This window comes from Thunnus thynnus, chromosome 18 (assembly GCF_963924715.1).
Source record: "Thunnus thynnus chromosome 18, fThuThy2.1, whole genome shotgun sequence".
Taxonomy (NCBI): domain Eukaryota; kingdom Metazoa; phylum Chordata; class Actinopteri; order Scombriformes; family Scombridae; genus Thunnus; species Thunnus thynnus.
The window spans coordinates 6674768-6690312 of NC_089534.1; the positions used below are offsets into that span (position 1 = coordinate 6674768).

At 37.9% G+C, this 15545-nt stretch overlaps 1 protein-coding gene across 1 annotated transcript in view; it reads left to right on the forward strand.

Moving 5' to 3' along the window:
- nmbr (neuromedin B receptor) overlaps nucleotides 1–15545 on the forward strand; it is a 79572-nt gene that overhangs the window by 25591 nt on the left and 38436 nt on the right. The window contains exon 2 of the mRNA XM_067572442.1: nucleotides 14225–14366. Within this exon, the coding sequence (XP_067428543.1) occupies nucleotides 14225–14366 (142 nt within the window). The remainder of the gene's footprint in view (nucleotides 1–14224; nucleotides 14367–15545) is intronic.

Consider the following 15545-nt stretch of genomic DNA (forward strand, 5'->3'; position numbering starts at 1 on the left):
TAATCTGAATATTTTGTCTAGTGTCAACATTTTGGTCCATGATGAGGTATTCTGAAAACTAATGTCTAAGTTCCCATTACATTTGTTGCGGATGTGCAAGACTGTTCTCCCAAGAGGTGAAACAACAGCATCAGCATTTGCCGAAGCAACTCTGTCTTACATTTTACATTTATATACGACTAAATTGCAACAACAAATGTGTTTTGCTAGAAATGTAATGTTGACTGAACTGCGTTTTCTCTCAATGTAATGATGCTAATGTTGCAATGTTGTTAATTAATACTGATACAGAGAGCAAATTAAATGTCATTTCCTGTCGTATCAACACTGACCATGAGGAATTTTATGAACATGTTTATGCTCTTATGTTTTAAGTTCAGCTGCTTTGTTTTATCTGTTTTTGTTGTAATTAATGTTTTTTAATTTTTGTAATTTAATGTTTAGTTTGGACCTTGCGCTCGTTGTATTAATGTTTATCTTCAATATTTTTTTGTGTGGGTGCCAGGAAGACTAGCAACTGCTGACAAAAGCTAACGAGGTTCCAATTAAATAAACAAATAAGTACAAATAAACAGATTGTCGACTTGTGCAGCTGACATCAAAAACATAAAAATTTCCAACATTTGTTTTCCTAGAAATATCTGCTTGTAGCAACTGAAGCAAGATTAAAAAAAAACAATGTGAAGGCTTGGTTAGAAATTGAAAAACTGTTTTTAAATAACTTTAACCGAAGTGCTTTTGTTACTTCAACTGGTATCAAAATCCTGTACTTGTACTTAAGTGTTACCACTGAACATAATCCAGGCAGAAATAACATTTCCCTCAAAATGTTGTGTGTACACATTAATGATATATGAATGTTATTTGTAGCAGACCAAAACCTTGTAATAATAACTAATAAATAGTCCAGTAGTGAGTGAAACAGTGTGCAGGTGTTTTTATTCAAGCTGTGTATCCTTTTTCTGACATACCCGTCACATACTCAGGTGTACAGAGACTCTTTCAGTTTGAGGAGAGTTTGAGGGTTGTACATGTGTAAAGCATTGGTGAAACCTCAGTTGTTATGCAGCCAGATGTAGTTTTTATTAAAAATGAATCATCAGAAAATATAGCTGAAATGAATCCAGCCTGTAAGGATTTCAGCGAACCTCTGACTCCTCTTCTAACACCACCTTAAGGCTGAAACTTTAATTTGTACACATGAAATATCAACATTTGACGTGCAGATTGACCTGAAGTTCATTGAGTACACTAATGATACATCCACAAGACAAACTTCACTTCATGGAGTGAATGCGTGGAAGAAGAATAGCTGGGATGAGAAAAGAAATTACCGACTGTGTCACAGGTGTGTGAGAAACCTGTAATCAGTGATCCACCTGACTATTATTGCAAATTCGCTCTTTTGTTACCTTTGAATGGTCTGTATTTAACGAGGGAACATGGTGGCCACCATGCTGAGGTCGGTACTTACTGCCTACAGTAGAAGCAGCTGGCAAAATAAGATTATCCAGACACTGATATATGTATGTATTCATTCAGGATGAGTGCGAACAGATAATCCAAGAGTTCCCCTACTGCAGCTGGGAGTTTTTACTTTCTTTTAAAAGTGTCCAACAGTGCAGAGCGACAGGATAAAAACTGTCAGTAATCATTTTGAACCACAGTGCTCGTGTCAGTAATAGCAGGAAAACACAGTTTATTCTAAAGGAGAAATTATTTGACATGATGTTCCTTCTTTATTTGAAGAAAAATAAGCAAAACTAACTAATATCACCATCAATCAGCCTCTATTCTATGTAGTTTGAAGCCTTTCTACTGTATTTTCATTTACTGACCTCCTGGCCCAGCTGAGTTCTTACCTTCAGTTATAAAGTTGGACAAAGTTTTAATCGTTGGTGATTTTAAACTTTCACGTCTAAGGTTGCATCTGACTTTCTTGATATTAGTCTTTTAACTTTATACTCACACATAAAGTGGGGCATACTTTTTCACACGGTCTAACTACTGATAATGTTCACTTGGAGGATTTCCTCGTCAGCGATCATAAGTGGGTTATTTCGGATGTTTGTGGTCATTTTTGGATCCGCCGCCCCATAAACACACGTCTCGTAGGCGCATCATTAACCAGAGCACAGCCGAAAACTTAATTTGACCCCGATGTGCTGTTAAGCCGTAATGATGTGGGGACCTTGGTTCAGTTATTTAAGGAACAGTGCTCCTCTGTATTGGATATAGTGGCTCCTTTTTAAATTTAGACAATTCTCCTCTGTCAAATCCTCACCACGGATTAATGAGTCAATCCGCAATTTTAGGCAGAAACGCAGGAAGACAGAACGCTTATGGAAAGCTACCAAACTAGAGGTCCATCGGCTGCAGATTAAAGAGGTTTTAATCAGTTTGAATGAAATGATGAGGGAAGGTTGGACGGCCTATTTTGCCAACTTTACGTCAACTAACGAAAGAAATTCAGAAGTTCTCTTTGGGACTATAAACACTATCGTCTTTCCGACTGCTCCACAAGTGTCCGTCTTCTCTAACACTTATGCAATAATCTTCTTAAATGTTGACAAAGTCGTTGATATCAGAGCAAATATTCCTCCATCATCACACCAAAATACAATCCAGAACTCATTTTCTCCTGTTTCCTTAGAGGACATCACTAAATTGTTGCAGAAAATTAAATCTTCGTCTGGCCTCCTTGACATTCTTGCTTCATCCTTGTTTTTAAATGTTTTTAATTAAATTGGCTCCTCTATTGTAGCCATGATCAATCTCTCCCCTTCAACTGGCTCCATCCCAAACCAGTTTAAACATCCTATTGTTCAGCCTTCGCTTGTTTTAATATCGCCTTTTTTTTTCTCATTAATATAAAGTACTTTGTGATTTTGTATCTGTGGAAGCTGCTATACAAATAACCTTTACTTACTTACTTAAAAGGTTAAAATTAGCAGCATCTGTACCAACTACAACACTACTTACTCATTAATGCCGCAGAAATTATAATCCAATAATAGAATATCAAAGAGGCTGTTTTCATTACCGCCTATGTCACTTCCATCAGAAGGTCAAAGGGCGCCGCGCACAGTTATTACATCAGTCTGTCGCCAAACAAGCACAGGCTGAACAAGATGTTTCAAGAACTAAAATACATATACGGGCTGTTCCAACTGCTGAGATTGGCAGGACGAAGTCATTTGGCGTTGGCGCGCAGTCACTAAAACAACCGCCATGTCCTGCATTGATGATGTATATACCTGTTACGTCCTTGTCGGGGACGCATTAGCATTTACGCTACAAAGGATATGTAGTCAAATGCGTCCCAGACCACCTCAGCAAGTGGTTTGAGTGATCAGATCACAATACGTCATGCCCTTCTTCTCATTTCTCAGTTTGTACATCCTTGATTCCTTTCCTCGCCTCCTCTCCTCGCGTCTTAGTCCCTCCCACCTGAGGAGGCGAGGAAGAGACACGAGGAGAGAGGAGTCGAGGCAACAGGCGTTTAACAAAATGAGACGTCCTCGCTTCGGAGCCGTCATGTCAATTAAATATAACATGCGGCAGAGCTGCGTCATCTGTCCATGGTTTTGTTACAGCCTGTCGCTGTATTCTATGATCTCTGACAGATGAGCAGAACAGTGTTCATGACAACTTATATATTTACTTTACTAATTCAAATCACAATGTGGCATAATATGACAAGAATGTAGGGATGTCATACATTGTTATATTTTATTTAACACACACACAAACACACACACACACACACACACACACACACACACACACATATCCTTTATATATTTTATTGTGTGAAGCACTACAAATGGTTTGTATATTCCAGCTGTGCGTCACGCCTCTTATATCTTATATCTTTTATACGTCACGAGTGCCGAAAAGATACACCTGTGTATCCTCACTCATAGCTCCTCCGGCAAGCCTCCTCTCTCCTCCAGATGCATTTTAGGAACTGAGACATCCTTAAACGTGACACGCTGAGATAGATTTCCGGGTCACAGGCAGGAGGACGGATGAGAGAGGAGACGAGGAGGCAGGAAATAAAGAAATGAGAAGAGTCCTCAGTGGTCTCTGTCCACTTGTGATCCGATCACTCAAGATACATTTTAAAACCAAGTGTAAACAGGGTCTAAGAGGTTAACACGTACAAGAGGACTTGAATTATGAGTCACATACCTTTTGGTACTTTGAGCACATTTTGCTAATACTGAGGTATTTTTACTTAACTGAGATTTTCAATAAAAGGCTTTTATTTTTAAAAGAGTATTTTTATATTGCAGTATTGCTTGTAGTTGTAGTATTACTTCTACATACATCTGAGTGACCCACTTCCTGCACTGTGGATCAACACAAAAAGTTATGTATATATATATAATGTGATGTATTATTTGATTGGTAAATAAAGAGAGGGATAATTGATTTATTATTCATGTTAATAGAAGTAATTAACCATAATTAGTTGTTTCTTTCTGAACTGGCCTTGAGCTCCGTCTTTAATTTCTCTGAACAGACATTTGATCCCAGTTGGTTTTCTGCTAATAGAACGATGATGAAACAGGAAAGTAACTTAAACTGAAGGATCCTTAAATGTGTTTTTCTAAACTCTGATGAACTGGAAGTCACGTTGCATGAATATTCATAACGAGTATGTCATATTTTGGAGGGAGTTTGGCTGCTACAAGTGTTTAGTTTGTTTCTCATTGTTTAAACATTTGGTAAATGTTTTGCATTGGTCTAGTTTGTCAAAACTAAACAAGTGAAAGATCAAATAAACACATCAGATCGATGAACAGACTTCACTGTTTTTCTCTTTGCTGTGACAGTTGTTTTGTGTTCTTCTTCACTGTTCGTTATTACCTCATTTACACCTGGCGTTAACACGTGATCTGTATCTGGATACGTTATCTGAACAAAGAAAAAACACGTCAATGCAGGTGTAAATTCACTCAGAACAGCCAGACCACATCTGGATGTGATCAGGCTCTCAACGTGATCTGATCTGTACAGCGTGACCACATTCATTAGAAACAATTCGGCCCAGTCAGTTCCCTCTGTTAAGACTAAAATCAGGGAACAATATCTCATTCATGTGCAATAAACACCACAGATTACATTAAAAAAAACATGATTGGCTGCAACTTTGCTCTGCAAGATGGACATTAATACATATGTGTGTCTGTTTTTAGGCAGGTATATGATAAATATATCTGCTCAGAGGTGCGTATACTTACACACACACACACCTCTACACCTCTGATGTTAATGCTACTGAGGTGCAAGGCCGGTGGAGCTGCTCTGTGGGTGTAAAGCAGAAAACCGTTGACCAGCTTCCTCTAGTGAGTGAGTGTGTGTGTGTGTGTGTGACTGAATGAAAGGGCAGCAGGAGGCGTCACCTTTCCTTGAATAAATAAAGGTTAGAAAACAGTTTTGAATCCAGCGAGTGTGATTAATGGACAGTTTCATATGCGGAGGGTGACTCACACAGACGGAGACGCTCTTCAGTCTGTTTTTTTTTTTTTTTTCACAAACCTTGAAGATAAACAGTCGAGGCTCTGACAGTTGTGCTGATTTCACAGCTCCACTGAATCACATCATGACACAGCAGAGTTTGATTTATGAGTGCATGTATATAAACGCGCTATTATACGTTACTTTTTTATTACGCTATAACTTTTCTTCCTGTAAGTTTTATATCTGTTTGGAAATGTAAACGAGCCCCTCGCATCATTTTTAGTAGAGAAAACAAAATGCAGTGTTGGAATCAGAAAACTGGAATAAAGACGTAATTTTATGGCGTTTTTCAGTCCATTCATGTGTTTTAACTGTAACAAATGAGATTAAAGGACTAATATATCATCCATACAAACAGAACACTCTTAATACAGGACTGCTGACCAAAAAAAGAAAATAATAATATCTCATAATTAGAAGATTTTGAGACCTGGAGCTTCTCTATTCTAACAAGTCAGAGGAACTGATGTAGAAAAGTTTTAGCCAAATGCTAACAGCTGTGACAAAAGTATCTCTTCCTTAAGTTTTATCTGTAACACTATGGGCACACGAGTTATCAGGACAAATTAATTCATGCAATACCTCACGAACTGTACAAGAATAAACAGCATCTTATGGCAGCACATCACTTAATCATTAAAACACAAAACTTATTTCATGAAGTAAATGTATCTCATTAAAACAAACTTTTCTCGCTATAACATGATAAGTTGATAAGTTGGTAAGTTGTTATACACAGAAACTTCCATGTGTCATTAAAACTAGAAAATGATCCAGTCGGTACCTAAAGAGACGACGTTCTAGGCGAGATTTTAGAATTGAGCCCCCGAGTTTTATTCATTTTAGCAGACTGGTTGTCAGGAGATAAAAACTAGAAACCGGCTGGTGTTGCTCACACAGACGACTGAAGGGTTTGTTCCAACCAATCTGTTTAAAACATATTGGTTCTTATGCAGCTATGAGTTGGGTTTAATACCAAAAATGCCAAATGTGATGGACAGTAAAAGATTCAAGGCTTTGCTGAAAACATGTGGGGCTGATATGGTTTAAAAAGTGAAAATGATGGTTTATATGGTTTGAGAAACTTTTATTTCACACTTTGCCTGTTTCACACAGCAGTACGCTGCCTTAGTGTCTCATTCAGGCCTTGAAGGTTAGTTTCAAGTTCGTCTTAAAACAGAAGTGAACAAAGAAAAAAGGTTTTTCTTCCCATAATCATTCCTCCTGCTCATAATGCCCATTAGAAGACATAATGCATTTACAATGTAAGTGATGGAGGACAAAATCCACCGTCCTTGTTTTGTGAAAGAAAAAAAAAGTATCTAAAAGTTTATGTGAAGCTGAAATAATGAGGCTGCAGTTTGATCTGTTGTCTCTTCCTCTTTGACTAAAGTGGAAGAGACAACAGATCGATACTTTCCTAAAACCACAAACACAGGAGGAGGAAATGTTTTTGCAGCAGCACGGTTTGATATTTACGCTCCATGTTCCACCTTTGAGAGGGCTGCAAATAAAAGATCACAAGCAATAACTTAATTTATTTGCAAGGGCATGCACCCTCTCTCATATTCAGAACATTTGGACAGATTCAGACAGATGATACTGACCCTGGACCTGAAGTACAGCTTCTCAGTAACAGATACATCCTCAGGGACTGTTAGGCTGTAGAGAACTGCCAACTGTTTAGTGGCTGTGTAGAAGTTTTACTACTTTGGGCCTATTTGTTCCAATGAAGGGAAGTCTTAATGCTCCTGCGTTTAATATATTAAACTTTGTGTCAACAGGTTGTGTTTGTCCCTTTCTGTCCTGGTTTTCCTGGTTTGGTGTGCTCAGAGTCCTGACCCAAACCTCTTCTAACAGCTTTGGGATGAACTGGAACGTTGACTGTGAGCCAGGTTTTATCAGCCAACATCAATACTGGACCTCGCCAAGACCCAAAATATGTTCCACACAAGTGCACACACACACTTCGAACAATGCGAGAACGATTTTACATGATTTTGTTCATTCATTCATTCACTCTGATGTGTCACTTGAAAATATAAAAATGAAAATAAAGCTTTTCGTTTGGGTTTACTTCCTCTCAAAACTCAACAAAAGTCACGTTGAGCTGTTGGATGAAGTTCTCGCTGAACTTTCTCTCCTCTTCACTCAGACAGGAATTCTCCGTCCTTCCTCCCTGAGCGATTCAAAAGTCGCATCTTCTGTTTTCTTTTTGTCTTTCTTCTGTACAGTAATTACAGCACCACGCATCCCTAAACGTATGTCTTTGTGTTTGTTTACTACTGTATTTATGGAAAAGTTTATATTTAAAACTTTATCTGAAGCTAATGTGAAGCTTCAAATGAGTCAAATCATGTAGATATCTTTCAACGTTACAGTCTTTTTAGTGCCAGAGTCCCTCTTTATGTTACCATACTTCCACCGCAGCTCAACAAGGAAACACAAAGAGGGAATTTGATGCTAAAAAGACTGTAAATGTGGCCGATATCCACCTGATATGACTAACTCAGACTGCTGAAGCCTCATATAAGCTTCACATCAACTTTTGTTTGCTCTAAATGATTGTGTGTCCTCCATCACTTCCATTGAAAGCACATTTGAAGGGGATCTTTTAACAGCCAGTATGAACAGGAAGAATGATTACAGCGAGGAAAAACCTCTTTCACTGACTGTTGATTTAAGACACTTGAAAAATTGTCCTTTAATGCTCTTTTGGTTGAATTAGAGGAAATCCTTGCAGCCAGGTTTAAACATCTGGTGGAAAGCAGAAGAGGCTGTTCCAGCAGCAGATTAATGAATGTGGTGTTAAAATCACATGTTCAACCATCACATAGTGGTGTAATATTTGGGTGACCACATTTCCCAGGGAAATAAAATACATTTTCATGCTTTTTACATCATGAGATGGTGAACAGTGTTTCCACATCTTTCTCCTTTTGTTGCTCATACAGACTTTCCATTGTTGGCATTATTACTAAAGCTTGACTGATAAATCTGCCAGTATCAGTTCGTTGCAGATACCGTATATCTGTATTGTTGTATATGTCAGCTGATAAATGACTAGAAATTGCAGTACAGAAATGTCAAAGGTACATTTTCAAACAGTGTCACTGTTCTATAGTTTCTTGGACTTAAAAAAACTCATCAACAATGTTTATTTATGTCACAGGTTGTGTAAACACAGTATCATTATCATTATCAGCCTCAAAAATCTATATTTAGACTATAATCATTACATCTACATTGATTGCATTGGTCAGTTTTCAGTCTTTTGATGTTTTTTTTTCCTCTTGATTTGTTAATTATTCAACTAGTTTTTAAAGCATTTCATGGTCTTGCAGCAGCCCACTTGTCTGACATGCTTGCAAAGTATAAACCATGATCCTCAGGTCCTCTGGCACGAGTCTCTTTTTTGTTCTAAAGTGCCGTTCAAAAGCAGTTAGTTGTTAGTTTTTATGCTGTGAGCTGTTTAAACAGTCTGATGAAGATCTAACAGCAGCTGAAAGTGTTGATGTCTTTAAAATTCAAACCTCTTGAGCCTCTTGTTTGATTCGGATGTTTTACTCCATCTGATCTTTTATATTTGTCATTGTCTTTTATCAAATTTACTGTTGTTTTTTTTCAATTTGCACCTCTTTTATTGGTTTTATTTTCATTATTTTCATGTCTTGTGTGCATTAGTCTCTAATAATAATCTAATTATCAGCTGGTCAGTCATCTGTGAAGCACTTTGAATTGCACTGACCTGTAAGTTTCATTTGATTTGCTCCATTTTTAACATTCTTACTGCTTTAATATCACCTGCAACTCTGACTCACCTCGGACTTCGTCCGCCAAAATTTAAAGCCCCCGGGGACAAAACTGAAAACCTGCTCCCACATGACATTAATAATCAATAAACCACCACATCAATAAAACATAAAGTACAGCACATTGATGTAAGATTTATGGGTGAGAAGTGTATGACACAGTCTGAATGAATCATTCTCAATGAAACGCCGGACCGATCCGACCTCACTGTGACCCTGTTTGTGTCTCTGAATAAAATACAGCAGGAAGAGAGAGGGGGAAAAACTGCTTTTTTTTTTTAAATATGCTTGAGTCTTGAGTTATTAAAATAGGATCCGACAGAACAGCAGTGTGCGATATTCTGGTGGAAATACAAACTCCGGTCATGAAAGCAGCTCTGGAAACAGTCAGAGAGGCATAAACACACTTTAACTTCCTGACAGTCGAGTACAAGCATCACAAGGCTGAGAAACACATTCTACAGTATTTTATAATAACTTTGTCCTGCAATGTACTTTAAATTACTGTATAACTACTTTATATACAGTTAGTTTAGTCCACTGGTGCCCAACCTCGGGGGTCGGGCCCCTCCAAGGGGGTCACCAGATAAATCTGAGGAGTTGTGAGATGAAAAATCTGAGAAGCAACAAGTAAATGTTAAAAAAAAGTAAAATAAATGTAGTGACGAGGTATTTAAATGAACTAACTCCTGTTAATGCTTGTTTGTTGTTTTCTATGTGAACTTTATGACAACAATGTATAAATAATAAAAGGAAGATATGAATATAACAAACAGAAACTAATTACCTTTATTTTTTTAATTATTTAATTTTTCTTATTATTTGAATTTCACTGATTATTTTATTAATTATATTTACTAATTATTTGTTTTTCAATTTATTATTGTTCTGTTATTATCTTCCAAATGTCTGGCATGTGAGGGAAGGCTTAATTTCAATGTTGGACAATAATCTATTTGCTTTTTTATATTTCTCTTGCTGGATGAAAACATATTTCTTTGTTGTTGGAAGCAATTTTAAAATTTAAATAAAGATATTGCTGGAAAAAAAATTTAGTGGAGTAAAAAGTACACTATTTTCCTCTGAATTGGCATAAATTGAAAATAGTACAAGAAAATACAGGTACAAGTACCTCAAAATTGTGCTTGAGTACAACACTTGAGTTGAGCTACGATTCACCACACATTCATCACGTTACCTGACAGCCTCAAAATGACATCGTAAAGCAATGTGACATGCAATAAACTCACATGACTGTTGCTGTCAAAGATATACAGTGACTGTGTGAAAAGCCTGAATATAAACAATAAAGCAAAAACAAAAAAAAAGCCTGAGTTAACCATTTCATAACTTTCTCCCTTTCGGCCCTCCATCCAGACTGAAACAGCATTTTTCTCCTCCGAAAACATACATTTTCCAAAACATCCTTCAGAGTTTGTAAATGTTAAAACGCCGGCTTGCTGTCGTAGTGTGTACGAGAAAAACGGAGCTTTGTAGAAATGCTGTTATATCGATGGTGGTCGTCTGCACATGCCCGATAGGAGGAGAATCACCTGTTTTGGTGTTTTAATGTGGACGAAGGTATTTGTAGAAACAAACTGAAACTTCTGCTGTGGACACATCACAGTCGTTTTTGTTGGAAAACAGCGTTTTAGACTTAAGCTGGCTTAAAAGCAGCTTCAGCTCCGTTAAATCAACAGATGGCTGTCAGTCAGCGCTATAAACGAGTCCTGTTCTGTGTCTCTGTCCTGCTGAATCACAGATTTTCTGCCTAATGAGGAGTTTAAAATGCAGCTCCATGATTACACATAAAGAATAATTATGAATATAGTGTTTCCTCTCCTTGTCCTCTGGTTTGCAGCCGTCCAATGGCTGATGGAGTTTCTCATTAACTAACATCTGGAGCCGCTAATGCTGTCAAAAGAGAAATTATATAATTATTCAATGATTTATGTTTGGACCAGAAAATCTGAAGAGGGATGATGGGTTCATTTCATAATGGTTTTTATGATTTTATTAATGTGGATATCTACAGTGGCAGCTTTTTGAGGTCTAATTTAATCTGTTTATTCGTAGATCCATGTTGAAGTTCAGCCAAAATGTCTTTTTATTATTCTGTGTGAGCTGCTGAATAATAAAAGTGTGGAGCTGTTTTGAGAGGAGGTTTGTTGAAGCCTGCAGTCACTCAGCGACGTGAAGAAAACTGAAGGAGCTGCTTGTCTGTGTTATTAATACTAACGTACTATTCATACTAATTACAACGTCAAATTGAGTATGTAGTTTGTTCCAACTGCATAGTATGATCTTGTGTATGCGAGAAATGCCTGGATGTATACTAGATTAGCAAGAATTTATGAATATGCGGCGTGAGCAACTGCCCAAATTTGCATTGCATCTCTTCAGACTGTGCAATGGCGGACTGCAATATCGTCATGTGACTGCATTGCTTGAGTATATTTCAGTGTGAATCTGCTGGTAATGGCATTCCTAATAGTTCATGTAGTAGGTAGTATGCAGTTTGTATGTGATTTGGAACACAGCCCTTGTATTTCTCCTCATAGCTTTAGAAGGTAAAAGGTCAAAGTGAGTGGATGATCAGGATTTATTGTTGCTGCTGTGCACCACAGCAGTGCACCATGGGAACTGACCTGCACTGCAGGAGCAGCACTGCTGCAAGGCATCACACCTGTGTGTGTGTGTGTGTGTGTGTCACCCACATGCCCGTAGGCTATGACAAAGAGCGGGAATGGACACGCCAACAAATGCCAGCAAATTAACATTTATTATAATAAAGAAAATGAACCGGGATGTGAGGTGTGGTGGTCTGTAGCCTGACTGAATACTGAGGTTTTTATAGCCTATGGGAGCACTGGGCCCAGGTGCTCCAGATCAGGTTAGCCACCACAATCAAGCCTCTCAGGCACCTAAAAGACATCACAGGTTAATACACACACACCATGGTAGTATCACACTCACACAGGCAGACTGGGCAGAGGCCATCACCCCCACCCATAAAGACGGGGTCCCGATGGGATCACAGCATACTACCAACCCTGATAAACCCCAAATTCACTTGATTACTAAAGAAACACACACACGCACACACAAAACCAACGCACACATGCTGTTCAGGATGTTGGTTTGTGTCTCATGAAGACGTCTAACAGCAGTCAGATGTCATGTGGAAACACTGAACTCTTTCTCAGTAGAAAGAATTAATTTTGTTCTCATATATGCTGATGATAACGTTTTATTCATCAACAAACTAAAACGATTGGGGATATACTGCTCATGGATGCTGTGCTGTACATTTTACATGCTTTATTTTCTATATATCATAGTTAAATTCCTTCTTACTACACTACTCCATTGGTTTATTGTTCATTTTGTGCATTCACTTGTCTTTATAAAGCATTGTTCTGCATGCACTGCAATCTAAAACAATATTAAAGTACATACACCTAAAACCTATTTATTACTTGTCTTGTAAAGAATTAAACATTTCTTTTCATTTTGTCAACAGTTAGTCACATGCAGGATGTGCCAGTAGATGAATTTACTTCAAAAAATTAGGCTCAATATGTCATCTAAAGGAAGATGAGAGTACAGGCTGTTGATGTTGAAATATTTGTGTGTGTGTTGTCATCAGAGAAAAAAACAAGTGCTCTGTATTAAATCAGTGTAGTGAGGGAGTTCCCAGTCACTTTGTAAAGTCATGATTCACTCTTATTTTCAAATGTCACACTGAGAGGGATCAGATTTGAGAGCAGGAGAGTCAGAAGTGATTTACTGTAGTTTCAGTAGGTGGTGTTTTCCATTTATTATTTATTAGTTTTGAGGTTTTTGGCTTTTGTAAAGTTAATTGTGATTTAGAGTGAAACATGGATTGGATGGATACCTGTGCGATTTGGTTTTTGATGGCTTGATATTTATGTTTTTTGTGAATTTAGGTCAAAATTAAAGGACAGGTTCACAGTTTTTCAAGTCTTTCTTAAAATAACAGTCAAGTGCCCATATCTTTCAGCTCTGTTTAATTATTCATCCTGTTCATGTTGGCTACTAAGTTATCCCTTCACGAGGCACTTATGATAAAATCAAGTCTCCGTTTTGTGCAAAAATGCATTTAGAAGTTGATGTGAAGCTTATATGAGGCTTCAGCAGTCTGAGTTAGTCATATCAAGTTGATATCTGACAGATTTACAGTCTTTTTAGCAGTCTTCTTTGTGTTACCTCGGACAGTGTTTCCCTGATGAGCTGCAGTGGAAGTATAGTAACAAAAAGAGGGACTTTCCCCTCATACTATATTCAGATAAACTTTTAAATAAATGTTGAATACAGTTTTAAATACAGTGACTGTTGTTTTAGGACAGACTTTAAAAACTGTGAACACCGTCCTTTAAAACTTGTCCAATATTTTACAGTTTGCTCAAAAACTTCAGTGTTTATGCACCTAAAGATGGGAACATCCACTGCTCCATCACTCTGTAAAGCACTTTGTAATGCTTTTATATGATATTGTGTTATACAAATAAACTTGAACCTGAACTTTTCTTTACATTGTACATCACAGCCTCACAGAGCTGCTGGCACACCTGTAGACTCTTCTGCACTGTAACGCAATGCAATATAACCACCACAGGATCATATGAATATATTGAAACTTTATCGATAACAGTTCACATGTTAATTATTCACTTTGCAATTTAAAGCAGAATACTGTAGGAATCAAACTATCAAATGTCGCAGCACAGTGTTACATCATCACACTGTTCGGTGGTTGTTTCCAGATTACACGATGAGTTGAGATCATTTACTCTGACGTTTACCTGTTGCTCTGTTTGGCTTTTAGATGCTTTATTGACACTTCTGTCTGTCTCTGTCAGGTACAAGGCCATAGTGAACCCGATGGACATCCAGACATCCAGCGCTGTCTTCTGGACGTGTCTCAAGGCCGTTTCTATCTGGCTGCTGTCTGTCCTGCTGGCTGTTCCTGAGGCCATTTTCTCACAAGTCGTCTCCATGCAGGTAAAACGCCAAAAATACAACAAATATTACTGTATAATGATAACATAGTTAAGACTTAAAGGCAAATCTTCCCCTTTTAACCATCTATAACCTGAAGTTGGACAAATTTGTTCGTTATTCGTCCAAAGCTGTGTTCAACTGGTTTGATAACAGGGTAAATATTCTTTGGACGGAGGGTCCTGTGTCTAGTCTGCCGGAAAATAGAGGACGTCAGTTGAGTAGGTGGTCCTCCAATGTGGCCCAGGACGCATTTGCGTTTACACTACTAAAAGAATGTGGCCACATGCGACCCAGACCACCTCCAAATGTGGTCTGAGTGATTGGATCTCAATCTGTCCTCAATGCGTCTGTGGGTGCGTTTACACCTGTACTTAGAGCTGTCCACTTGTGATTGGATCACCAGAGACGGATGTTAATACCAGGTGTAAACAGGGTCCTTGATTTCAACTACAGATTGTTTCAACTATAGATGTTGTTACTCTGGAGACTCAATATGGAAAGTCAATGTTTCAAGTTGGTTTTGTTTTAATTTCTTGACATTTTAACATATTCATAAAAACATAGCGGACTTTGTTAGAGACAGAACACTATTACCTGTATATCTGCACTCTCTCCTACCAAATAAAGACTGAAAATAATAATTATTTAAAAGGAAACAGGAACAAAAAAAACTAGATAATTGAAACGTCCTCTGTTGTTGTCCAAAAACTATTAAAAACACATCAATGAGTCACACCGCTGCACTGGGTGACATGTTCCTGTGACCCTGCAGACGGCGGCGAGTGAAGCTCTGTACGCAGAACCACGTTCACACACATGAGCAGCGGCGAATAATCTCAACGCTATTGTTGCTTTTTAGAGTTGTTTCTAAACAAACTAACGTGACCAAACTCTTCACGATGAAGGAAGGTGTCACCCAGTGCAGCGGTGTGACTCATTAATGTGTTTTTAATAGTTTTGCACAACAACAGAGGTCTACAGCACAGATGAATGAGATATATCAGGCTTTAGATACACACACAGTACTTGTTAGTAGATCAGTTCATTGTTGGTTTGACTCCAAGCATGAGTTTTGTTGACAAGAAGAAAAATATAGAAAATTGCCTTTAAGAAAACACATAAGAAAAAAACAAGCAGATGAGGAAAACAACATCAATTTGACAACATGTGCACAGCAGG